The following is a 27,909-nucleotide window of genomic DNA, read 5'->3' as shown; positions in this document are numbered from 1 at the left end:
TTAACTGAGAGGGGGAGCAAGTGGTGAGCCTGCGAGTGGTGCGCACCTGGTAGAGCGACGGCTAAAGGCCCAGAGAGGAAAGCCAGATGGCGCCTGTGCGTGTTACTGTGCGCGTAACCGCACTCTCTAGGCCACACAAAGCTGTGGTCGGCTTTTTGAAAGCCCACATACTAAAAGTTTCGCCAGAGCAGCGCATGCGCTGGCTCAGGCGAGATCTAAAAACTGAGTAATAAGAAGCAATAACTTAGGAACTAACAGGTGTTTGAAATGAAGAAAAAAACATACATAAAAACCTGTCAGGCCCAGGAGTTTTATCTTTTGGAAGGTGGTGAATGGCCTTAGAAATTTCTTGTTCCGAGATTAGGCTATCAAGAGAGGACAAGTCAACAGTATTTTCTGGAGGTTTTGGAATGGATTGAAAAAAAGCATCAATCTGATCACTTGAAGGAGAAGTCTCAGGGGCATACAAATTAGTGTAGTATTCTGTGAAGCACTCTAATATCTTGGAGTCACTAATGTTCCTAACCCCATCACCATCTGTTATAGCAACAATTGGATTTTAGTTTTTTAATTTTAAGGTAGTTGGCCAGAGATTTACCAGCCTTATTCTGACCACCATACATTTTAGCATTAAACCTAAGCAAACTACTATATGCGTTTTCCCAGGACTGTGTATTATATTGCAGTTTAACTTTAATGAGCTTAGACATGGTATCTGAGTGGTTTGAAGAGAAATGTTCATGTTCTAGGATCTTAATTTGTTTTAAGAGTAGCGTTGAATCTCTAAGTGCCTTCCTCTTTTTATTTGCAACAAAATCTATTATAAACCCCCTAGCTGTAGCTTAAAATGCATCCCAAATAAAATTCATCTGTGAATCCGAGAGAAGATTATTCTAAAATAATTCCTGTAAAAATAGTGTAAATTGCTCTGCAAAGTGATTGTCAAGCAGAAGAGCATTATTAAATCCCCATCTGGGTGAAGTGGGTGTATGAATGGAATAGTCCAAATCTACTATGACAGGAGCGTGATCTGAAATAAGTATTGAACCTATCTCGGCATGTGCCAAGGTTGAAGAGTGGATTGTGTGAAAAATATGTAGTCTAATCTAGAGTGGGAACTGTGTATTGGAGAGAAAAAAGAGATCTCTAACACATCAGGGTGTGAAATTTTTGAAACGTCTATCAGATCCCTAGAAGATATAGCATGTATTTTGTTTGAAACAAACCTAGTTTGATATTTACGATCTAAAAAAGGATCCATCAGTTGATTACAGTCGCCTCCCACTATAGATTTTCTGATGCATGGGAAGAAAAGATAGTGGAAAATTCATTCCAAAATACTAAATCTATACCATTAGGACCATAAACATTGCAGATTGAAAACTGGGTATCATGTATCTTAAGGTTTAACAAAAGCCATCTACCATTATCATCTTTAACTTTAGTCAGCAAATGAGTACATAGCGATTTATGAACTAATATTATAACTCCATTCTTATTATTCACAGCAGGGGTGGCAAAACATTCCCAACCCATTGTCTGTGTAAGTATGGTATATCTTGCTCTCTAAGATGTATTTCTTGTAATAAAGCTACTTGGCATTTCAATTTTGATAAATGAAACAACACTGTTTGCTTCTTGACTGGGTTACGATGGCCCTTAACATTCCATGAGACAATACGTAAACCACTCATCGAAGAGATATATAATAAGCTATTAAAAAAACGAACGGAGACCTGTAAAAGGTGACCATCTCAACCCGCCACCACATGTATGAGAGAAAATAGTGGAAATTTGAGTACACATGACTACCAATAATCAAAACAATTGTTTTAAAAAGGAGGACATGAAAAGATGTGAGGGAAAAGATAGTATAAAAGTAGAAAAAGTAAACCTGTTCATCCAACCCAACGGGATTGGGTAGAAAAAAGTAAAGAACCAAAAGAGCTTTTTTGCATTTAAGAGTTTGTTGTATAACAATGGAAAAAAGAATGGTAAGAAGTAAAAGAGGAAGACGAGAAAAAGATGGTGGAAGGACGAGGAGCAAGAGGAGAACGCGGCCTCCTCTGGTGTTTATATATAGAAGAGAGATGACAAAAAGCCAAAGGGCTTTAGCCATAAAATTCAAGAACAAAAAGAACAATAATAATGAGAAGGGGGAACAAGAATAACAGACACCACTCTAAAAGAAACACCAGGAGGAAAGACATATGATAAGAACGAGTAGTGGAAGGACAATATGAAAGTGAAAAACTGTAACCACCACAACACTGCACCACGAGACTTACCATACATTAAGGAGACAGAGTAACATGACAAAACGTGGACATTGGATTAGATGGACAATATTGAACAGAGAAAACTCCATCAGAACAAGGGGAGAGTAGGGACCTGCACGGACAAAAAGAGAAAACCACATGTTAAATAAGAGATGTGAAACATTTAAGATTTACTAAGTTCCATGTCTTCTCCTTTGTGCATTTGTATAAATTTCTTGAGCTCTGCAGGATCCTCAAAAGTAATTGTGCTGTCCGTATATGTCACTTTGAAGAAACAGGGATGGATAAGACCATAACAAGCGTTCAGGGTTCGAAGCGTTGGTCTGAGATCTAAAAATTCCTTTCGACAATTAGCAGTAGATCTTGAAACATCTTGACTGAAAAATATCTTCTGACCAGACCATAACATTTGTTTACGTTATTTGGCTTCTGTAAGAATCAACATGAAGTCTCAGTACTGAAGAAAGTAGGCAATAATCCCACGTGGTCTGTCGAGGTTGAAACGTTGAGAGGATCAATCCTGTGTGCCCTTTAGATAATGAGATCCGTAGGTTTCGGCAAGCCTACTATTTTTGGTATAGGCATCTTAAAAAACCGATCATGTTGGGGCCCTCTGAACTCTCCGTATACCATAAATTCATAAGTTATTGTGTCTGTTACGGTTCTCCAAATCTTCTGATAACTTATTTAACTGAATAACCTCTTTAGATAGAATTTCTACCTTAGTGACAACATCCTGAGCGTCACTAATCCTTTGTTCATCCTCAGTAAGTCTTGAATCCAAACCTGACCATTTGTCCTCAATTCTTTGAAGCGGCGCAGTAGTATCTTCGATAAAAGGTTGTACATATCTCAGCTCCTCCATAATGTCCTCTAGTGTCAAAGGCAGAGGTTATTTGTTTGAGGAAGAGGGGTCCTTTTTTTAGGTCTCGCCTCGCGTTGCAACGCACGCGCTGCTCGCTCGGCGAGACATATTGTGAGAGAGGACATTTCAGAAGAGGGCTTGAAGCCCCGCCCCTCATTTTCATTAGAAGGCGTCATTGTTTATGGTAAAGATGGCCTCCCATTGAAAATGAGGCTTCCTTGTTACTGCCCTTTCGCCTTTTGGGACTGCCCATCCGGACTGGATCGTTTGCTTCACGGCTGTCTTGAAGCAATTTCTTATCTAAAGTAGGCGTGTTATCTAAACAAGCCATGGAGCAAAGGATCCAGTCCGGATGGGCCGTCTAAAAAGGAGACAAGGCGGTAGCGTAATGAGGACAGTTTCCCCTTTCTTCTGTTTCTCTCCCCGAACACACACCGTGTCAACCACATGCCACCACACAGTAGCTTGCAGTGAGTTCAGCTCCGTGAACAGCCAAGAAGTATATATGCGTGCTCTGTCGAAAGCGGGACTGGGAGGAAAGAGCCTCAGACACACAAAAGAGCGAGGAAACCCAAGGGGTGGGGGCTGAGTCACTCCCCCTCGGGACAGCCCAGCAATCGGGGCACAGATTGCAACACGCCACGAGCAGGGGGGCACACCCAGTGCATTGAAACTGGAGCAGGGGACGGCGCCCAGAAGCGGGAAGAAGAGGAGCCTCGACAACAACAGAGCAGAGGAAGGCTTCCCGGACACCAACCTTTGGGGATCAGAGAAAACTAGGGAATCCTGCCCTGTCTGTGCCCAGTACCATGGACAGTATCTGGCACAAGTGTTGTCTTTCCTGTGTCCCGGTGTCGGTCAAGCAAACCCCATCACGTTTGACCCCATTAGAGGATCGCGTCGTTGCTGTTGCAGAGGACGCACAGCGCTCACCTGATCGCCTCCGGATGCCTCGCGAGTCCTCAGGATGCCTCGGGACACCTGGTGCACATGTTGCTGAGCATTTCGAGCAGGAATACGGCTCCCATGGCACACAGAGCACTACATCTTGACCTAGGCGCTGTGTCGAAGCGCTACATCTTGACCTAGGGGCTGGGTACCACAACCAGCACACTACTCATGAACATGAGCCCCTCCGGCTGATCGCCACCCCCGGTGCCCACCTCTCTGCTCCTGCCCCCACACCCGCCTCCCCCTGGAGCCCTCAGAGCCCTCGACCGGCCATAGGATGCTGCTGGCCTCTGCCGTGGTGGTCTGGGAGTGGCTGAATTAGCACAGGCGATGGAGGCCCTACAGCCCGGCTGTCAGCCTGCACATCTAGTCAATGATCTGGGCCAGCCCCCGCAGGGGCAGCGTGGCCAGCCCCCACGAGGGCAGCGTGGCCAGCCCCCACGGGGGCCACATGGCCCTGGGCCAGGCCAACACCCGGCTGGCCCCCTACATCTTGCACCTGCAGTCCATGCCCCAGTTCTGGCAGGACACAGGTCCGTGCATGCCTTATTCAGAGTTCCCACCCTACCTTTCTTTTCGTATTTTGTCCCCTGAGATCCTCTGCATTTTTTTGGCTGCGTCTGTGTGGTCCCTAATGGATGATGCACGCAAACACCGACTAAAGTGCCCCACGGAGGAGCCCTTGGTGGCTAAAGAGATACCCACAAATGCTCTCCCAGCCCTGTGATTGTTGAGGAGGCAAGACACATCTCTCCCTTACACAGAACTGGGGGTGTGCAGGGAAAATGTCCATAGACCACCTAGACAAATGTTCAGTGAAAAATGATTAATGTTTATGAATGTAACCATCAAAGGCTTTATCGCCCCCCTCCTTCCATTAACCACCACCTGGCTTTTGTGCTCTTAGCATATGGATTTTAACAGCTTCTACCAACAGGCTGCATCATCCTGTTGCACGACAGAATACAAAATAAGACAGTGTGGATGCGACAAAGGCCCTGATACTATGCAGTGTAAGTGTTTGCCGTTTCATGATTTCAAGTGTTCGAGTAACTGATTTTAAAGTACATCGCAGTCTGTGTAGTCCATGTACTCCATGTAGTCTCCTTCACCAGCACTGTAGGTTACCACCTCATCAAATTGCTTCAAAGATGTGCTGTCTCCTGAAGCTACTAAATATTTTAGAGGATAACCTTGCCAGCATTGAAGTTTAAGACAGGTTTAAGACATGGGCAATCTTTGTTTTTATCAATTATTTGATGGCCTCATCAATTCCCCTATCTTTTTTCCACCCAATTCCACACCCTCGTATATTAAACTTCACCCCCTTAATCTGATTGGATTCGTTTTTCACTTCTAGATGAGCTCACTTCTAATATAAATTCCACTCCCAGAAAACCAAAACTCTTTAAGCACTCGGATGGGTCATTCTGGACAGTATGGGGTGCAGGGTGAAGCTGTGTACCTGTTGTGCAGTGTTGCCAGATTTTGAGATCTTCCTCCTACTATCTTCTCTATGCCTTATTTCCCCTTCTCACATGGCTCATCATTTCTTCTCTCTCTGGCCCCAACACACTTTTTTTTAAATTCTTTTTTTTTTTACTTTAATAAGCGCGGCGCCGTCTTCACGGACGCCTGGCTATGCAATGCAATAGGTGTTGCTTTTGGTATTGTAAATAACAATGCCTTTAAATTTTTCTAAAGGCATTGCCATTTACAACGGCAATAGCTCAAAATAATGTCATTGCGAGACCTATTGCATTGTAAATGCTTGTTTACCCTTTTATTAGAAATGACAACAGATTATTTGCGTCCGTTAGCATTAGAATTGCTAGAAGCTTGAGGTTTACTTGAGTACGTAGAATCCATGTTGGTAACAGCCAAAGAGCAACAAGCTTGTTTAGGGCCATATGCATGAGCACATGTTCTCATAGACTCAGAATGGGCAAAACCCTTTGATGCATCTGGCCCTTAGTCTCTAAATAACCACCAAGGCGAAATTTATTTTATTTTATTTTAGGAGTTTTATATAGCGCTAGCTGGACCCGAGGGTATCCGAGCGCTTTACATCAAGTAAATTATGTGCAACTAGGCAGTACAGAGTATAGTACAACATGGGGATTGAGCCGGGTATAGGGCGAACAGAGGCGCAGTCGCACAGAGGGGCATGGAGGGCGCAGGTCAAACAAGACGGGCCTCCAAGAGTTTCTTTGTTCACACAGAACGAGTGTCCAAAAAGTTGTCTTAATCCGAGTCAGTGTCACCTGTCAAAAATTAGTTAGATAGAGTGCCGGCTAGGGTGCATCCTTGGCTCCTATCGGTTCGCTCGAGAGCAGTCAAGCAAATTTTGGGAATTTTGGAAATGAGAGGATCATTCTGATGTGGGGAGGGATGGAGTTCCAGATTTTGGGGGCGTTTACAGCAAACGATTTTGCCGCGTTTTTTTGCTTGCAAGTTTTCAGTGGGATGAGTAGCAGAGTGTTGGAGCTCCTGAGGTTCCTGGACTGGCCGGCCCTTTTGAGTTTGGCAGTCAAGTATTCCGGTTTGCCTCTGTGCAGGGCTTTGTGGGTGAGGCAGGCTGTTCTGAAGCTGGCTCTCAACTCAATTGGGAGCCATTTGAGTTCTCTGAGTGCGGGGGAGATGTGATCAAATTTCTTAGTTCCAGTGACTATTCTCGCTGCTGCATTAAAGGTTGTTTTCAGGGGGGCGAGGTGGGATTTTGCTGTCCCAGTCAGGGCTGCAATCCCATAGTCCATTCTGGAGAGCACCAGTGCTTGGGTGGCTTGTTGAAGGTCCTTTGGCGGGAGGAAGGGTTTTATTTTGTACAGTAATTTCAAATTGAGGAAGTCACTTTATGCGGATCTTGTAATATGCTTTTTCATGTCCAGTTTCGGGTCTAGGGTGATACCTAGAGACTTTACCGAATCCGCCAGGATGAGGTTACCATTGAGGGCATCAATAGCTTTGAGCCATTCTGCGATTTGTGGGTTTTCGTCCTTGTTGGAGATGAGGAGTATTTCCGTTTTCTCCTGATTGAGTTTCAGATGAATATTTGCGAGCCAGTATTGTACCTCTCTGAGCGTGGCGTTGAGTCTCTGGATGTCGTTAATGGAGGTGGTTTCCAGATAGAGTTGAGTGTCATCCGCATATAGGTGGAAAGGGATGTTGGATTTTCTGAGTAGAGTGGTAAGGGGTTCAATGTAAATGTTGAAAGGCTGAGGGGAGAGTACTGATCCTTGTGGGACACCCCTGTTGATTGGGTGGAGGTCGGACTCGAAGTTTTTAATTTTTATTCTTTGTGAGCGATTGTGGAAAAAGGAAGAGAACCAGTGGAGGACCGTCTCTTCAAGACCAGCCCTTTCTTGTAGAACCTTGATGAGCAGTTTGTGATCGACTGTATCGAATGCGGCCGATAGGTCTAGGAGGATGAGAAGGCAGCATTGGTCCGAGTCAAGTGACTTGTGTAGATCGTCAATGACATTGAGGTTTGCGGTTTCAGTGCTGCAGCCCTTTATGAAGCCCGATTGGTGGGGATCTAGGAGATTGATGTTGTCAAAGTGTTGGGTCAGCTGAGGAAGTACACATCTTTTCTGGATTTTGGACAGAAGAGGTAAGTCAGATACATGTCTAAAGTTGTTCAGATCCTCAGTGTCTAGACCTGGCTTTTTCAGCAGTGGAGTGACTTGGCCAACTTCGAGGCAGTCTGGAACGACTCCTGAGCTCAGTGAGCTGTTAATGATCTTGCACCATAGCGGAGCTGGGACGAGCTTCAGGTCCTTGGTCAATTGAGGGGGTAACTGATTCAGGGAGTGGGATGAGGGTTTAGCTTTGGAGATTAGTTTGATTATATCTGCTTCCTGAATGAGAATGAAGGAAGACCATTGTTTTGGGGGGTTTAGGGAGGCGCAATCGTTTGATTCAGACGCCTTGATCTCGGCGGAGGGGATGAGATTTGTGCCAAGTGAGAGGTCGATCTTAGCTATTTTGTCATTGAAAAAGATGGCGAAGTTTTCACAGCGTTCATTGGATGCCTGAGTTGAGGATGTCGCTGGCTTAGAGGTTTGGTTCCTGATGATATTGAAGAGCTCTTTGGTTTGTTTTTTTGCGGTGTCTAGTGTAGAGCAAAAGAAAGATGTCTTTTTGTTCTTAATGTGCTTTTTGTAGGTCCTGCGGGCTGCTTGGAGTTGATCGCGATGGAGGGCGGTGGGATTGTTCCTCCAGATTCTTTCTGAGGCTCTTAAATGTCTTCTTTCTTAATTGATGTCAGTGGTAAACCATTATCTGGATGGAATGCTCCTGGATTTTTTGAGTTTCAGAGGTGCAAGGTTGTCTAGGGTGAGCGTCATATTAGAGTTGTAAAGAGAGGTGAGTTCAATAGTTGAGAGGTGATCAGTGATGTTGGGGAGGAGCGAGCTTATTCTTTCTTCTAGAGCAACTCGAGGGATCTGAGCTGTGTTCCTAACCCATTTGGGGGGGTCCTGCTTGGGGTGTTGAGTTAGGCCCGCTTGGTTGATGCAGAAGAGGATGATGTGATGATCAGACCAGTCTACGGGAAGGATGTGGTCAATGGTGATTGCATTGCTTTCGGCAATAATTGCGTTGAGTGCTGCTCCTCTGTGATGAGTTTCTTCTGAGCACTGTTGGGTCAGATTGTTTTCTAGTAGGAGGTTGTTTATGGATTGAATGAGCGGGTTTTTTGTTTCATTCCATCTTAGATTGAGGTCACCTAGAATTATATTGTTTGAGTTACAGAGTGCGCAATGTGCAATCAAGTCAGAAAGGTGTTCCCCAAATTCGGAGGAGTTGCCTTGGGGGGGGGGGGGGCGGGGTGTTAAAGGAGATGGCAAATTGATGGTCTGTTATCGCATGTCTTGATGTTGACTGAGAGACACTCAAAAGTGCTATACAGGCAAGATGCAATTTCCGTGTTGGAGATTATGTTCTTGTGAATGATTGCTATGCCCCCTCACCTTTGCTCTAGTCGATCTTTGTTGATCAATGTGAATCCAGGAGGCACCAGCATGTCCATGCTGGGGTAAGAGAGATTGTTGAGCCAGGTCTCCGTGATGAATGCTATGTCTATGTCATGGGAGAGGATGGCTTCTGCTAGTTCGGTTGCATGTTCAGTGACCGATCTGCAGTTTAGGAGCATGCAGTTAATGGGGGACCCTTCTTTGCTCGAATTCTTAGGAGACGGGGCTCTGGGAAGAGAGGTTAGGTGGGCTAGGGGTCTAGGGTCTCTCAGTGGAGGGTGTTTTCTTCCGACTCCCGTAATTACTTGGATCATAGATTTGGGGGAGGAATTGGAGGGAGAGTCATAGGTTGAGACGAGGTATGCCGCTTCTCGAGAGTAAAGTGCGGCTTTTGCTCTTCTGGGTCTCTCAGAGCGATTTTCAGTACCCATACTGTTAGTTCAAGGCAAGGACCTGGGGGGACAGGGGACCCCCTGGGGGCGATGCCTTGGCACGCGCGGGATAGGTGAGAGTAGGCAGTGCTGTGGGCAGCTGGGTGGGCTTTCGGATCGAGACCAGGTTGGATAAAGTTTTGTTCATGCCACGGATCAGAGTTTCAAGCTGAGTTTCCAGGAGGTTTAGGCGCTGCGTCGTGATATCCACGGTGGGAGGTAGGGAGTCTGCGGCCGCACTGCAAGAGGGGGAGGGGGGGTGGGTCCCAATCATGGAGGCTATTGGGGGAGAAGCTGCCTGGTATGTCTCTGGGATGAATCATGAGCAGGGGAGTACTGACTTATGACGAGGGTTAGGCCTTGTGTGGCCAGAGGGCGTGGTGGGGCTGAAGGGAGACTGAGCTTGAGGGTGAGGCTTACTCCTGGATGGCAGGTTGGGATGAGAAGGGGGGGCATGAGTGGGAGGGTCGTCTGCCAGTGGGGATGGGATCTTTGATCGGAGGTGTAGCATTCTGGGAGGTGCCTCGGGAGGGCCTCAAGAAGGCGGGGATGGGGATCTCGAAGGGGATGTGAGAAGGGTCTGGCATCTCACCTGCCGTGGAAGGTTAGCTGGGGGGAGGGGGTGGTCGGGCCGGCTCGCGTGATGTGCCAGGGTGCCTTGCGGCAATGAAAATAGACTTATTTTGTGAAAAATATTGTATGTAGTCACCAGATGCGCAGACTAATCAGTATGAACCAATAGGAACCAGAACGCTTTAGTATAATTTCCTTGAATGTTGCCCAAATATATTAAAAACCGTGAGGAGGGCAAGTAAAAATGTGTTTCTTAATTTGGGTACTCTTATTCCCACCTCTAAGTCCACTTTGCTGGTGGTGAAAGAGAAGAAGGAATCACAGGTGCGCTGGCTCCTGAGGAGACTCTAGCGTCGGAGCTTCCAAAATGTCAGCCGATATGTGGAACGTGCCGCGAGCAGCAAGGCAAAAGAAAAAAAGGTATCAATTAGACCAATTAGACTAATAACCTACCTCGCTGCTCCAGGGTGCATCCGACATCCTTTCTCATGTTTAACAGCCGCGTTGTGCTGATTAGACGTCCCTCAATGAATGAAGGATTCTCGGTGCCTCGGAGGGGCTTTAGCGAGTGGCCATTTTGTCCCGCTGCCGCCGCCTCTCTGTTGGTTAGAGACTTTCTCAGTCATGTGGTGGCTAAACCCAGTTTAGTATAAACTTATTACTATATGCTTTTGTCTGTTTGAGTGCATACTTCTGCCTCCACTCCTTTACTTATATTGAACTGCACAAGGCAGTGTTTCTTAACCTATATAGTCCATGTACCGCTAGAGGTTCAGTATGTCTAATCAGGGTGTTTGCGACCACTTACAAAATTAAATAGGAGATTAAAATAGTATATATACATAAAAAGCAAAATAAAATATTAAAACTGCCTTTAATTGTTTTTTTTTTTATAAACACATTTTTATTGTTTTAACACACAATATCAGCCAATCATCTTGATACAATGAAAATGCATAAACATATTAAACGGCTTGACTTTCCCGAAAAGCGGATCTGGTATGGTACAAGAAGTAAAGCAAGTGGACATTCCCTGTAAGTCTATACCAAACCCCCCAACCACTTCCCCCACACCCTACGGTATTTCTTGGGATAACTATGTACCTTGTACATAGTTTTTTCTTGTGTGGCGCACCAGTCAACCCCGCTCCACCAGCGTCCAACGCTCGGGGGATCAGGGCATTTCCAAGAAGCAGCTATGTCCCTTTTGGCTACAAACATTGCCGTAGTAAAAAACATTTTTGAATTCCTATACCCATCCAGCCCATCTGTAATACCCAGAAGTGCGTGCAGTGGATCATAGGGGACCTCCCAACCCAACACCTCTGTGAGTTCCTCCTCAATGTCACCCCAGAACCGTGCCAAACGGGGACAAGCCCATACCATGTGGAAGAAGTCAGCTGGTTCATGGGCGCACCTGGTGCAGGCGGGGGTCGGGCAAAGGCCAGACGGTGAAGACGTGACGGGGTCAGTTATGCTGCATGCAAGTAGTATAGTTGAACCATACGGAGTCTGGTGGAAGCAGTGACAGTCCTGGGGGCCACAAGGGCATCACGCCAGTCCTCCTCATCCAGAGCCCCCATCCACTGCCTCCATTGATGTCGGATTTGGTCTAGCGTGGTCGGGTGTTATTGACCAGTGTGCACTAGATGCGGGAGATTCCCCCCTTCCCCAGGTCCCCAAGCAGGATCTGTGCCTCAGGTGGGCTGTGTTCAGGGATCCGTGTGCCTTTCGTGAGGTGCACATGGAGGGCATGGTGTAGTTGTAGATATTTGTAAAATTGTGACTGGTGCAGGGAGTACCGGGTTCGGAGGTCCGTGAAGGAGCGCATATGACTGCTTGCCCACGCATCACCCAACTGTGAGATCCCTATAAGATCCCAGGATCGAAAACCCTGTAGTCCACTCACCTCTTTCAGCCAGGTGCCTTGCCAGAGGGGGGTACACTGGGTCAACTTTCATGTCCACCTAGTATGCCGCAGCGCAGCCCGCCAGTCCAGCAGCACAGAGCGCGTGACTTCTGGCAGTCGGGATGGAATGGGTTCCCGTATAGCATAGATTGGATGTCGGTCAGATCCAGTGCGCCCAGGTCAAGCCTGTAGGCCGGGTCGGACCAACCTCTGTTAAACCAATCGTGTATGGAGAGCAAGCGCGTGGCCAGGTAATAGAGGTATAAATGGGTCATCCCCAGACCCCCATCAAATGACGGTATCCTACAGATGTTCAGGGCCAGGTGAGCCCTTTCCTTCCCCCAGAGGAACTTAGAGGCCATGCTGTCTAGTTCCCGAAACCAGGCCCTCGGAAAGCAGAGGGGGGTGTTTTGGAGAACGTAGAGTAACCTGAGAAGAATCATCATTTTAAACAGGGTGACTCTCCCTATGGTAGTGTCTGCCATTTCTGGAGATCCGACTTAGTTTTCTTCACCAGAGGAGTAACGTTGAGGGCTTAGCCCAAATCGGGGAGCGGACTCACCCATATCCCCAAGTATTTAAAAGATTAGCACCGGAGCGGTATGTTGGACTGCCAATCGTAGCATTTTCTGTATAGGTGGAGAGGGACCAGGACCAACTTATCGGGATTCAGATTGAAGAATCCGCAGGCAGTGGGGGCTGGACCGGGCGAGATCCGCCAGGTAAATAAGGACATCGTCTGTGTAAAGAGCGATCTTGTCAGCCTCTGCAATGGGCTAATCCCAACCCTGCACACACCTCTCAGACCTTATTAGGGCTGCCAGGGGTTCCAGCACCAAGGCGAGAGCAGGGGGGAGAGGGGACACCCCTGTCTCATTCCCTGGCAGACAGAGAAGGGCTCTGACAAGACCCCATTGACTAGGACACGAGCCCTCAGGCAGGCATATAGGACACGGACCAGACCCCGATAGTGGGGACCAAATGCCCATCGTGGCAAGAACGGCATCCAGAAACCACCAGTCCACCGAATCAAAGGCTTTCTCAAAGTCCACCAGGAGGACCTCCAAGTAGGGGGTGAGCAAGTGACAGTGGGCCAAGGCCAGATGCAACCGTCGGAGATAATGCCGGGTACCACGCGAGGGCATGAACCCACACTGGTCCGGGTGAACCAGTACGGACAGGTGTGGTTGGAGCCGCTGGGCAAGGTGTGTGGCGAAAAGTTTCAGTTCCGTGTTGACAAGGGAAATGGGGCGGTGGTCCGTACACCGTGGGGAGGGTGGCTGGGACTTGGGAAGAACCACGATGGTGGCCACGTCTGTCTCAGGCGGAAAGGAACGTTTGTCAACCGCCTCCTCAAACAACCCAGCAAGGTATGGAATGAGGGTCTTGCGATACAGAGCGTAGTATTCTTGTATGAGGCCATCTGGGCCCGGTGTTTTGCCAGAGGAGGTAAGGGTTATTGCCTCACTGATCTCCTCACGAGTAATAGGGCGGTCCAAGTCCACTTGGACAGTGGGGTCCAGGTGCGGAAGGCGAGTCCCCCCGGTCTCTAGCAAGCCCGGGAGCGAAAGTGTCGGGGTTTTGGCTGTATATAGTTGGCGGTAGTAGTAGGCGAAGCCGTGAGCCATTTCCATTTGGGAGCAGTACACCGAGCCATCTGGATCGACTATTTCGGGAATAATGTGGTTCACCCTTGGATAGGTAGCCAATCTGTGGAGGAGGGAGCCGTTCTTGTCACCCCATCCATATAGTCTGGCAACTGATGTTCGCCAGAGAAGTTTAGCCGCCTCCAAGGAAAGCTGACCAATCTCAGTGCGGAGGTGAGCAAGAAGTCTCTCCCTGGAAGCGTCAGCAACCCCAGACAAGGTCTGTTTGAGGCGCAGCGCCTGCGCCTCCCGCGAGGAAATCTGTTGCAGTTGCACTTGTCACTGGTGCTTAAGCTGACCTTAGCGACACCCCGGATTGTGGCCTTGCTTGCCTCCCATAGGGTGCCTGGAGAGGACACCGACCCATCGTTGGCCAAGAAATACTGCTTGAGTTCCCGTCCCACTACCGTCCGGAACTACCTATCTTGGAGGAACCAAGCGTTCAACCTCCACGTCTGACGCATTGAGGGGGAAGGGGGCCCCATGCTAAGTAGAACTGGAGAGGGATCAGATATACCCCTAGGGAGAATACGGACGTCCTGGATCACGGCACAGTCCGTCGAGGGAACAAAGATTGCATCAATGCGCGCCTGCGTGTGATGGGCTGCAGAGGTATGGGTGAACTGTTTGGTTCGTGGATGCCAGACACACCAAGCGTCGCAGAGACCCAGCGACTCGGACCAGTTCGTTAATTGTTTCGCCTGCACGATTCTAGTGTGGAATGAGGGGTCAGAAGTATCCAGGTCTGGGGAGGAAATCGCATTAAAGTCTCCCCCAATGAAAATGGAGCCCAAGGACAGTGAGGACAACAGCTCGGCGGATTTCGCCAGGATCACTGGAAGCATCTAAGGGGGCGAGTATGTTGATAAGAAGTTAAGAGGGTTGCCATTCAACGAGCCGCAAAGGGCCACTGATGTGCCCTGTGTGTCGTGAATGACCCTTGAAGTCACGAAGGGGAGGGAGCTCTATAAACAGGATTGCTACCTCACGGGAGCCCCTGGTGAAACCTGAGTGCCATACCCGATCATACCCATAGCATGCCAGAAAGGGGCAGTGATTACCCAGCAAGTGTGACTCCTTTAGTAGGAGAGCCTCTACCCCGAGGTGTTGTGCGTATCGCAGTACAGCCATGCGTTTGAAGCGGTCCAGGAGACCGTTAACATTCCAGGACAATATGTGAAGGGAAGCCCTTGGCACGGGTGTGTCAGTCATGGCGGTAGATGGTCGCAATGGCGGATAGAAGCCTTATCGAGAGTCGTGGCGGAGAGAGGGATCGCTGGAGCGCTTGACCAGGTGCCAGAGAGAGGCCAGACGTGTCTCACAGGGAAAGAAAACAGTGTTGTGTGAGTGCTGGTGTGACAAAACACTAAAAAACAAAAACAAACTTAGGGAAAGAACAATCCCAACCCCCTCCCCTGCCCCACCCCCCACCCTATAATTCGAGAACGGACGCATCTGTCGCCCCCCCCCTAGTAAAACTAAAGAACCAAACTAGAATGCTCGGGTTGAGATGCGTGGAAGGACCCCTCCATATGAACGGATATGCAGTGCCTTGCAGTGGCGGTTCGTCCATTAAGGGCGCTGGGGCGTTGCCCCACAAGCCGTCCGCACCGGCAGCTCCCTCGGCGTCGAGGGAGAATTTTCTGACAATCATGTCAGTCACAGTCAGCATGAACTCGGACCGCCCTCCCCCTTCAGAGTCTGAAGGGGGAGGGCGGTCCGACGTCATGCTGCTGAGTGACTGACATGCAGCAGACCAGGGGTGGCGCAGAGAGCACAGCAGGCAGCAGTGCGCATGCTGGGTGAAGGAGGCGAATTTTCGCTCCGTGCCCAGTCATGCGCACTACTGTCTGCTGTGGCTGGCGCATGCCCATTAGGAGAGCGAGGGTTGAGCAAAGGCTCAAACCTCGGTCTCCTAATGGGCAGGCGGGCGGTGAGTCACCCTGCTCTAAGCCAATGCTGGCGCTGCTGGAGCAGCGTCTATTGGCTTAGAGGGGTTGCCAACCAGTGCTGTTCCTACCTTAGAAGAGGCGCCAACGGGACCCGGCCGAGAAGCAGAGAGGCGCCACGCGGACCTAATCTGGTAAGCTTAGCTTTCTTTTTTAAATTGTAATCCCCCCCACCCCTTATGCGTAATTGCACTACACTTGAGCCATTGTTGTTGTGTGATCTTTAGAAAGACATTGCATTTAATTGTATGTTTTTCAAAGTAATTTTGAAGTCGTTGCTGCGGTAGTTTAGATTTGTAATTTTAAAGCTTAAGTACAAAGGTGAAGTCACCGATCTTAAAGTAATCGGGTCAAGACCATCAGGCATGGCAAGGAGTTGGAGAGGTTTTGTTTTCCTGTTGACATGAAAAGGAAAGGTTGCCAGGGAAGAAAGTATTGAAGAAAGCGCCGAATTCACATAACAGGTTAATATTGAAAATAGTTACTTTTGAGTGTTAGTTATTCATAAAAATCAATTTGAAGACGTCCGCAGTAGTGTCATGAATGTATGTGCGTTAGTAGGTATAGCGTGATGCGCGGCACCACGCTGTTCAGGGCAGGGTCGCACTTAACAAACCGTTAACACATTAAAAATGCGTCCGTGCATAACCCTTGCCAAGGTTGCTTAGCCTTACGTAGAGGCAGAGATTGCACAGCTTTCTGTTTGTTTCTGTACTTCAAAATTCAATGAAAAGAATTTTATAAAAAATGGGCCTTACGCTTAATCAGTTGTTTCTCATTGGCGCTGCTTGCTTGGTTGAGGTAGTAATAACCGAGTGCTTCTCGGATGCAACTTCCATGTGTGTTAAATGTATTACATTTAACACAAATACTCCTGTTAGGGGTATTTGTGTTAAATGTAATACACTTGGTGACAGCGCTTACAATTGTAGCAACAAATAAAACAAATAAAATGTGTTATTCCTTCTCATATCCCTAGTTTTGGCTTTAGGGATGTGCAGATGTGTGCAAAGTATGTTAAAAAAAGACATTTTAGGGTAGCATTCAAAATTACATCGAGAACGTGCTTGCTCACATTATTATATATTCCGTTTCTCGCCTGTCTGTGCGTGACACGTGCCAGCTGCAACACCTGAAGCCATGGCATGTTGTATGACAGTCAGCCAGACATGATGGTCCACAGATTGATTTGTTTGCCTATAAAATGGAATAAAAGGGGCTCACTGTCAACAGGTCTTTTAGTGCGGTCTTCCATCTGCATATGAATAATTATTTGTAAAGCCATGTTGTCAGCACTGTGTTGTAACAGTCTTTGTCAGTATTATAATCGTGTGCTGCTGCTGTAAAGGAGGCCAATCATGCTCACATTGCAGCATTCACCTTCTGCGTTTTTCTATGTGTATCTCTAGTCAGTGCTGCCAGTAAATTCGCTGCAAGGGCCCCTCCACACTTTCCGGTGCCCCTTCTGAATCTAATTACTTCACCTTCCTACTCCTGGCTGTACCAGTGAGTGAGTATCATTTCAGTCCGTGCAGCTAAGTGAATAGCAGGCTGCACTGCTCGCTTGCTCAAGGTGCACTTTCACTGAGACCATAAAAGTGCAACTTCAAGAGTGCTAACAAGACAACTTCCGGTCTCGGCAGACATTATTTAATATCAGTAATTTTTAGACTCGTTTATAATCTTGTCTGTCATTTACATTAGAAGAACATTGCATATTTCCTCGCTTTTACATAGTATTCAGGTTCTTAGGAGGTAGCATCAAGCCTTTTAAATGCCACGTTTGTCTGTAATGTATCCCTGCCATCGATTTGGTGAGTTTGAATTTGAAATGTCATCAATAAAGTCTAATTTCTTAAAGTAATCGCTTCATTTCTGAAGCTGTGAGGTGGGTGATTAGGGGCACAGGGTGGTGGTTCTCTCCTCTGGGATAGGTTTGCAAGTATGGCGTTGGATGCACCTTGAAATGCATCAGGTCACCACATATAAGTAAAATAACTTGTTCCTTCATGTGCGCACACTAGAGAGGTGGTGGCTGCTAGATGTCGCTCTCTAGAGCACTTTTGTCAAGGGCAGCAAAAACCTTAGGACTGCTGCCTGTCAGGTCTCATAGATCAGCTGTGGTGTCGGCGCCTCACTTCAGTTTCTTGTCTGGGCTGGCCTGTTGCTGATGGATGATGTTGTTTATTTGCACTCTCTCCTACTCCTTTCTGGTCTTCCCTTTCTCTGCCACACTACTCCTTCTTCTTTATCTCTATTTTCCTCAGTATCCCCATCTCGCTCTCGCTCTCTCTCTCTCTCTCTATTGTCCTCTCTCGTCTGTCTGTCCCCACTGACTCACTTTCTCCTTTTCTCTTCCCTCCTTTCTCCACTTTTCTTCCTTTGCACTTCCTTTCTCCCCCTCTCTTTCTCTTGCCTCTTACCTTCTCTCCCTCCTAGTGCCTGTGATAGGAAAGGCAGTCTCCGCTAATGTCCCCAATGCCCGCACTCTGGTGGTGGGGGTGCCCCACTCCTGATACCCATTATTGGCAGCTCGTGGCACTGCCAGGTGCATGAGGATCCCATTTAATAAGAGTGATTTCAAATCCCTTAAAAGTTTCCGGCTAATGCACTTGGTTCAGGGAAACAGGTCTTGAGCCAGAAAAAGTCTGACTTATTAGACATTATCCTCCCGGCAACCACTGCCAGCCCCTGCCAGGGTCCTCTCCTGTCAAAGTGGACGAGAAATAACTGTTAGTGCTTCTCGGCCTTTTGGCTAAGATCAAGTGTGTGTGTGTGTACTGCTAGTGCCTAGAGGGCCCTCTCCTGCCAGAGAGAGAGCAAAGATAGGATAGTGGAACTGGGTGTATTGCCAGCAGATTTGCTGACGGTCCTGGGAGTCTGATAGGACAGTGAAGCTGGGGCAGTGACGTTAGACTTACTGGCAGGCCTGGGAGTGCTAATGGGTGTACAGGAGTCTGTAAGGACAGCTGAGCTGGAGAAGTGCCAGCAGATTTATTGACAGGCTTGTGAGTCTGAAAAGACACTATGACCATTGCTTTATTAACCTTCTTGCTTTTGAAAATATGCTTTAAAATGCACCATTTGCCCACTCTTTTTTCAAAATTTTCTCGGGGGGAGAACCCCCCGAACCCTCCCTATGACATTGAAGCCACCGCGCACTCACCACAAACTCTCCGCCCTACCACTTTCAAATGTCACCAGCCGCCACTGGTGTCTTGGCAGAAAGACTGAGTCTCGGAGCAAAAAGTCTGCCAGAGCCCCAGGCCCTCAGGAAGTCGGAGCATTCCCTCAAAGTGTTAACAGCATCTTCCGCCACCCACCAGGTCGTCAGAGGGTCGGGCTGCGGGAGAGATCAGTGTCTGCCCTTGGTGAGTCACAATGAGCCAGAAGCGGAGGATCCATGAGTGGGCCGCCAGAAGATTGGTGCCTGAGGCGGGGAGGGGAGTCCGAGGGGCTTGAAGAGTCTCGGGTCTATGAGCTGTTAGGCTCGAGGATCTCTGGGATGCCACCTGAGACTGGCGCCGCCTGCGGGATTGTGTGCGCTGCCTGCGCGGGCGCCCCTGCGACCGGGGCTGCAAGGGCTGGGCGCCCGGCGGTCTGGGGTATGGGTTGCGCTCCAGCCCGAGGGGCCGCTCCTCCGTTAACCAAGTCCAGGCCGCTTGAGGAGAGTCAAAGAAATGTCTCATTTTGGAAGACAACCCGCAGGCGTGCCGGGAACTGAAGCTGGTATTGGAGGCACAGGGATCGTAGTTTCTTCTTGACCTCAATGTACAAGCGATGTTGGTCTTGCACTTCTCTGGTGTTGTCCGGGAACACCATGATGGTGTGGTTTTGGAATTTTAGAGGACCCAGAAAACGCGCTTCGCAGGATGGCATCCCGGTCCTTGAAGTTAAGAATCTTCAGGATGATAGGACGAGGTGTGGCCCGACCAGTGGTTTTGGAGCAAGGAATCGGTGCGCCCTCTCTACCACAAACCAAGATGAGAGGGAGTCTTTTGGCATCCAGGATATGAACCAAGCCTCCACAAAGGCAGCCGCCTGGTTCTTCTCGGCTCCTCCGGGGAATCCCACCAGTCGGAGGTTGTTGGCCACGCGCTTTTCGCATCTTCTGCACGTCGGTGGAGTTCCTTGGTGTGTGATCTTCCGCTGTCGAGATTCAGGATTCAGCTTCTGTTATTCGGGCCATTGCGGTGCGGAGGTCTTGCCGGAGGAGGGACACATCCACCTTGACCTCGCCTATCTTCCCCTCCACCGACACTTGTGAGGTACTGATTGCCTGCAGGATGGTCGTTAGGTCTGTGCCCGGGATGGGGGAGCACCATTGGCCTGTCCAGGCGGCTTGTGCCCCGGGGTGGTGAACCGGTCCATTTTGGTTTGTGTGGGGGCGGCAGTAGATTTGGAGGCCTTGTCTCTTCCCATGGTTGGTGGCCAGACAGGGGCCATAGGGGCTGCAGGGGCTTGAATGAAGGAAAGGGGGCCTCAACCACGCATCCGGCTGTCGTTGCATGATTCCTCAAGGATCAGCCACAGGACCAGGATGAGCGCCGCAGATCAGAAAGGCGACGAGGGGTGCAGCGCGGCCTCCCCGATACCACATGTCGTTGGAATCTTGCGGTGTGGTTGGTGAGGAGAGGAGTGATGGCCAAGGCCACAGGCACCCCCGCAGCGAGCCCCACGCTGAGTGCTGTCCAGGAAGGAGGAAGCGGGGGGCTTCCAAAGGGGAAGCCGTCCATCAGCACCCCGCCGCCCAAAGAGGCGGCCGACAGAGGAAGAAGGGGCCTCCACCCCCTGCAGGAGACATGCCAGGTGCGCCGGGAGTAGGCCTCACGTGCCCGGGCGATGGCAACAGACCCGGGGACACACCAGCCGCAGGTGACAACACAGTGCCGGGCCCTCCACCACAGAGCACCTAGGGCCAGGTTAAGGGGGGCAGAGGGCCCGCAGAAGTCAGGGCTTTTTGGAGGGAAGAGCCCCTATGCCCAAAGTGTACCGCCGGCAGAACTCCACAGGGCCCCACTGGGCAAGTCTCAGGTGCAGTCTCACAGGACGCTGCCCACCTTGGAAGACCGGGAGAGTGTGAGGGGGGCCCCCCTGGGAAGGCCCGGCCATGACCTCCCGGAACGCTGCTCGATAAGGCAGCCGCACCCCGGCCCACACCTCACTCACCGGTGTAGTCTTCTCTTCGGATACAGGCCTGTCACCGCCGGCGAAGTGTAGCATATGGGCCGGGACAGGAGGAGAGATGAGTGGCATGCCTCGAAGATTGCGCCAGGCCACAAGGGACCGCCCAGCATGAGGGATCGATGAAGGCGCGAGCGGTGGCAAACGCCGGCAGCATACCACCCAGGAGGAGGAAGGCATGGGGAGGAAGAGGTGCCCGCTGCCCGACTCGCGCAGCTGATGGGCCTCCCCATGCGGCGGTGGCCGATCTCATGCACCAGAGAGCGCCCCAGCACCATGCGGGGCCTGGAGGAGGGAGGGGGAGCCCTGGGAGGCCGAGCACCAACTGGACCACCGCTATCCGATATTGCAGCTGCCGCTCGGCGATCTGCTCCTTACCGGCAGTCTCTCCCTCCTGGGCCACGGGTCAGACCTCCAAGCTGAGGCGAAGCATTGCTGCCGCGGGTCACCCCAACTGCCACGTCGGCGCGGGGCACTCAGAGGCGCCCCCATGTATAGCTCGTCTACCCCTCACACAGCAGGCCCGCACAATGAGACAGGAGGCAGGTCCCGCAGGCCCAGAACACCAGGCGTCACCACCTCACATCCGTGAATCACAGAGAGGGCCTGCACACCAGGAGCTACGGCAGGCAAGTAGGGAGGACGGGTGAGTGTCAGAGATCGCAGGATGCGAGGTGGATGACGGAGAGGTCACGGAGCACTCTTAGAGTGCGACCTCCATCTTGACGCCTCAGGCCACGCCCTCTGTTTTTTTTTTTTTTAAACTCTTTTTATTAACAAAGATCAGGAGACCATACAGTGCAAAACCTTTTCATTAGTACATCCTGACGCAACTACAGAATATCAATAACAATGTGTTCATGAGGGGGACGGCCTTTAATTTTGAACGAGTTTGAAATTAAAGGCTAAACATTTAAGTAGGTATGCTTTGCATGATTTGTGGGAGCAATGCAAGTCAAGTAAGCAGAATATAGTATGGACAGCTGGTGGCCTTAATTGAAGCGCTGGTATGCATGTACAGAGAGCATGTATTAAGTGCAAAAAAAAGTGACATGCTAAAGTCTAGCATATTGCATCACTTTTTAGAAATAAAACCACATTTTGAATAGGTCCAACCTTCCCATTAAAATAAAAATTTCGTTTTTGTATCTTTGTGAATTAAATAAAATATTTATTAATTTGTGTATTAGTTCGATTTGTTTATATTTTTTTATTTTTGTGTACGGTTTGATGTTTAAATCATAGATATTACTTAATCTGGGGTCTCCGGCTTCCAGTAGTGGTTTAGTGGTTGTCCCCAGAAGTAAAAATATTAAGAACAATTGTAGTATTACATGAAGTTGCAAAGCCTTTTCCTCCACGATGTCACTTAGTTTTTATGCAAATCTTTATAAAGCAGGAGTTGGATGAAACTGTCTGGTAAAAGTGGGTTTAGTGAAAAAAAGCAGCAAGTAAACATTTTATATGAAGAATTCCACTTTAAAAGCTTTCTTTATGTGAAAAAATACTACAATAAAAGAATCATACATTTGGAATATTTACTTACCTGCGCTCTGATTTCAGGTAAAAATAAAATGGTTTCCGGTATTTTGTATTTTACCATTTGAAATTGAACGTGCTTGCTGATAAAGTTCTCTTTTGGATGCATCGAGTTTGTTGCGTAGATGAAAATGGGCAAAATATTTGCATGCCTTTTTTTTTTTTTATAAATGTGTGTATATTACATTTTTGGCTTATACCATGCAGGGGTAATTATTCAATACTGACAAATGTTTCTTTCAAACATTATTTATTGGCTAAATATCACAATCTGCTATTCGTGTGTGTTGATTTGTAATTTGTGTCTGTCTTTCAGAAAAATTGTTGAAAGGATAGATTACGACAAAGATGGCTATGTCACTGCTGAAGAACTGAAAAGCTGGATCAAAAGAGTGCAGAAACGATACATCTATGAAAATGTAGCTAAAATATGGCGAGACTATGACACTAATAAAGACAACAAAATATCCTGGGACGAATACAAGCAAGCAACATATGGCTATTATCTAGGTAAAGAAATTGTCCCTTGTAAATGCAACAAACCTCTTATTTCTAAAATTACAATCTAACTGATATGCTACAGAGAAAATAGCGTCTGATTTTTTTACGCTTATTTGGGAAGTACCAAAATATGCGGTCACCCGCGTGGACATTGAGCAGGCACGTTATAAACCTTTAATTTTTTTTTCTGAAAGAAGACACCAATAAATTACAAGTCCATGCACCATCTGTAATGGTAAAACAGTTGTGATAATTGTTATGGCTGTATTGGTGACGGGGTAGTTTCAATGGTGGTGGTAGTATTGGTGGTGAAGCAATTAATTCTCAAGATCTTAAAAAGGTATTGCATCAGCAATTTATGACTTTTTGACAATTATTACCATTGGAATGGCTGTCAGAAGCTCAGCACTGAGAGGTATTGCAGCACGGACGGGGCTGAGCAGAAGCCCCATACTGCTGGGAACTATGGTAACCAGGGGACAGGGTGGAACAGGAGCTCAGTTCACTGAGAGCAACAGTGAAGAACTCCTTAGGAGGACCGGGTAGAGCATGCTCCAGTAGCACTGTTAAACACAGTGACACAAAAACATCAATGGCAGTCTATTCTGCGTGTGAGTGTGTGAATATATATATTTATATCAGCGAACACCATCCAGCACTCCTACTCCTGCAACGGAATGACACCGCAATCACCAACTTGAGGTATGAAAACCTTTATTCTATTTTGCTTGGGGCTATTTTTTTTTTTTTGAGGTATGAAAACCTTTATTCCATTTTGCTTGGGGCTATGACGGGTTTCGGCAGGATCCCCTGCCTTGATCACATAAGAAGCCATTTTTACAAAACGCTTTTTTAAGTATATGTTCATAACATTACATGACCCAATGGACATAAAAAACATACTTCCCCGGATCGCAAAATGCACCAATAACTAAAAACATTATGAATTACACAAAATTTGTTACAATTACATTTATCTTTTGTCTTTTCTAATTTTCAATTTTTTATTATGTTTTTCTATTTCTATGTTTCTTAGTGCAATTTTGTCATTTTTTCATTTGAACTAAACTTTATTGTACCACTTTCCGGCACAGCCACGAGCCTGTGTGTGCCAGGTGTATGTTATCTAGTGCGTTGTTTACGGTGGTGTTTATGTTTTTGCTTTTATCTGCCTTGTCTCCAATGCATGTGTAGGAATTGGCAAGTGGCGGTGGTGTTAGGGACTCAATTTATTTTTCTCAATTCATTTTGCCTCCTCATAACTCTGCCGGTTTCTTGATATATTTCAATTATAATTCATTCTCTTCGTGCAGGGATGCACGTTCAGAATCAAAGTGGAAGTGTGCAAAAATGCAATAGCAGCTTACAAGATTGTGCAGCATATATGTTAGCAGCTTATTGCCTCTTGTGGCTTTTTGGTCTTCATAGGTGCAAGTGCTTTCCTAGAAATGTGCAAATATACAATAGCAGCCTACATGAAAGTGCAAAGTTGCAAAAACAATCAAAATTTGTGCAAAGTTGCAATAGCAGCTATCATAGCCACCAAAGTGCAAGTGCAAATATAAAGCAATTACTTCCAATAGAAACAATTTGAATTAATCTAAAACTGGCTAAAACATGACAGGCATGTATGAATAAAACTTGAATCCTTCATCTAACTAATCTTTTCCTACACTAGATCTCTCCTTATATCTCTTTCCCTGATGTGGGAGCAATAGTAAAACATCCCTCTGATAGGTGGTCAACCTCAGCGCAGATATGTGTAGTTTTTGGTACAAATAAATATCTAATTACAATACTTAAAAACTTTTCTTAGTCATCAAAAAATATGTCTCAGGCAAATCTCTCCAAATAAGCATCTACATTGTGGTTCACATTCGGCTCTTAAGTGTGCGTATCTTGGATCTCTTTGAATCTCTCTCTCTTGTTTTTCTCTCCTTTATCCAATCTTATCACTGTTCTTCACACTCACTCATTATTAGTTCTATTATTCATCATCCCAAATGTACATGTAGATCCTCATCAGAATTTAAACCATTGGGGGCCTTAAAGTCAAACATTAAAATGTACCAGGACTCTAATTGTCTTAATTTTCCTTCCCTGTTTCCCCTTCTGCTCCTCTTTGGTACAGAGTTAATTGCAAAATATGTCAGTTCCTCACTTCTGCCACCATGTACTTCATTAATGTGGGGAGCAACCGTATACGATTGGTCCTTGTTGCTGATTGCTCTGAGATGTTGGGGGATCCTAACGTCGGCCATGTGTATAGTGCAACCAACATATACCAAGGGCACATGCACTGCAGCACGTATACCACATGGTCACTTCTGCAATTAAAAAAACGAGGAATCCGCCACGGTTTGTGCATTAAGGGCAACTGTACTTCGTTTGTGTTTGTGCCATGCTTACAGCCCTTGCACTTGGGGCACTTATTAAAACCTGGATTGTTTGTGAGCCAGCTTTTGGATTCGATTATTTCAGTGCTGCTATTAACCAGATCCTGTCTCATAGAATTTGCTCTTCTATATGAGACCAGTGGTTTTCTAGAGACTAAATCTCCAAGTGTATGATTTCCTCTAACCAGGTGCCAATGCCTATTCATACAGTCTCTCACACGAGCATGATAGGCATTGTACCCGGTTATCATCCTTATGTCTTGTAGTGAATCTTTGACACTTGCCTTTTTTCTTTTAGTGCCCGATAGGATCTCCTCCCTAGATAGCTAATCAACCTTACTCATTGCTTGGCCTAGCACTGCCTGGCTGTATCCCCTCTCACTGAATCTATCCGATAGATTCATTTGAGCTACTTGTAGTGAGCCTATATCACTGCTATTTCTTTACATACGTAGTTGCTCGGCATAGGGAATGCTATACTTCAGTTTCTGTGGGTGAAAACTGTCACAGTGCAAAATGGAATTCCCAGCTGTGGACTTTCTGAAGGTGCGCGTATGTATTTTACCATTTGTAACAAAAACTTCCAAATCTAGAAAATGTACAATCGAGTCACTGATGGAACATGTGAACTTAAGGTTAAGAGTGTTAACATTTAAAAACTTCAGGAAAAAAGAGGCACTTTCTGGTGATCCATTCCATATGATGAAAAGATCCTCTATATATCTGACCCAGAACTTGATGTTTTCTTCCCACTCTCTTCCAAACTTCTCTCTGAGCACCTGCTCCTCCCACCAGCCCATGTGTAAATTTGCATAGCTGGGGGTGAAGTAGGTGCCGATTGCAGTTCCCCTGAGTTGCCTGTAAGTATCATTCCCAAAGAGAAAGAGATTATTGTCCAAACATAGTTCAGCCATTTTGAGCAGCATCTCGGAATGTTGATACATCTGTAATAGTCTGCTGCTTAAATAATGCCTGAGGGTTCTTACTCCATCTTTATGGGTGATACTCGTATACAACGAGGTTACATCAATGGTGATTAGCAAGTTGTTGTCCTCCCACTGTACATTTTGCAATTTTCTCAAAAAGTCCCCAGTTTCCTGGACATGTGATGGCAACAGTTGTACAAAGTCTTGTAAAAATTGGTCCAAATATCTTGATGATGTTTCAAATAAACTGCCAATTGCTGATATGATTGGCCTACCAGAAGGGGACACACTGCCTTTGTGAATTTTAGGTATTAAATACAAGATGGGCATTACCGGTTTATCCACCTTTAGATATTGATATTTGGCATCCGAAAACAGACCAATACCTCTCCACCTTGCTAGCTATTTGTGGTATTTATTTTTTATCACCACTATGTGGCACTCTTTGATAGCATTCTGTGTCTTTTAATTGGAGTTTTGCCTCTTCATTGTATTTGCTTAGTGGCCACAGGACCACATTCCCGCCTTTATCAGATTGCCTCACTACAATGTCTGTTATTGCTTTGATCTTTTCCATGACTTGTAGGTAGTTTTTTTCGTCTTTGTTCATGTTGTTGCTAAATTCTTTGCTGGAATCCTTAGCTATTTCTTTAAAGTTCTTGATCACTTGGTCAGCGAACAGGTCAATTGAGTCTTTTGGAAGGATCGGTGTGAAGGATGACTTCTTCTTAAAATGAGTGGCACTCGCTCTGTATATATCCATGCCATACTTTTCGGCTATTTCTGCACATGAGGTTTCTGTTCCTATCTCGTCATTGCTGTTCTCCAACTCGTCCATGATCCTGAGTAAATTTAAATCTTCAATTGCAAGATTGCTTGTGCATTGCTTTTCTGTCCTTATGCCACCCTGGCTGCTCCTGGGGGGCTGATTGCGAAAATATTTCTTAAGTTTCAACTTCTGCACAAATTTGAAGAAGTCAATGCGTGTTTGTGCATAATTAAAATTTGTACGTTTGTAAAATGATAAGCCTAGTGCTAAACAATTTCATCTTCAGTTAGAAATAAGTCAGATAAATTCACTTCAGTAGTGGATGTTTTTTTCTTTATTTGTTCCGCCTGTAGTTTTGCGTGTTGGAGCCTGAGTGCAATTCCATTCCTTTGCCTTATTCTCTTGCGTTTTTTCTGTACCCCCGACCTCTTCCCCCTCCTTGGGGTTTCTGTCTTGTGTTGAGTGTACCCTCTAAGCCTCTACTACAGTTCTTGGTTGGTCTTTTGTGCTCATGGTTCTTCAGCACTCTTCCAATTCTGTATCTACTTCAGAGCTCCATTCAGAGCTAGTGTCACCTGTCTTTTTCTTATCTTTATTGGTCATTGTTTACCAAGAGTTTTTTGACAGGTCTGTGCGGCGCAGAGTATCAAAACGTTTAGCGAAGGTATAGATTTGCTCCCTCTGGTAATCTAGACGGTCCCTGGTGAACTTTATTGCTTTACGTTCTTTGATCGTTATCTCATGTTTATTGAACTTTATTTCCAGTTCCTTTTCAAACTTGCTGATATTCTCAGAGCTACTCGGGCCATTTAATTGCTGCAGGAAGTGTTTAATTTCTTCTAAAATCTTCTCTCTGTCTTTCTTCGCATATTTGACTAGAATCTTCATCATATTCTCTGATGACTCTGCACTGTTGTTTGCCCATACCAGAAGCATGCCAGGGTCCAAGTTCTCAAACCATCACTTTAGAGATTTCTGAGCGTCCTAATTTCCCTAACTTTCGCATGATTGTTTGTGC

At 46.9% G+C, this 27,909-nt stretch overlaps 1 protein-coding gene across 1 annotated transcript in view; it reads left to right on the top strand.

The window, feature by feature from the left end:
* Window positions 1–27,909, top strand: part of RCN1 (reticulocalbin 1) — a 223,486-nt gene that overhangs the window by 111,307 nt on the left and 84,270 nt on the right. The window contains exon 2 of the mRNA XM_085648260.1: window positions 22,616–22,809. Coding sequence (XP_085504386.1) covers window positions 22,616–22,809 — 194 coding nt within the window. The remainder of the gene's footprint in view (window positions 1–22,615; window positions 22,810–27,909) is intronic.

This window comes from Triturus cristatus, chromosome 3_2, assembly GCF_964204655.1.
Source record: "Triturus cristatus chromosome 3_2, aTriCri1.1, whole genome shotgun sequence".
NCBI lineage: Eukaryota > Metazoa > Chordata > Amphibia > Caudata > Salamandridae > Triturus > Triturus cristatus.
Note: the sequence above shows the minus strand (reverse complement) of the source record. Positions and strands in the feature narration are given on the sequence as shown.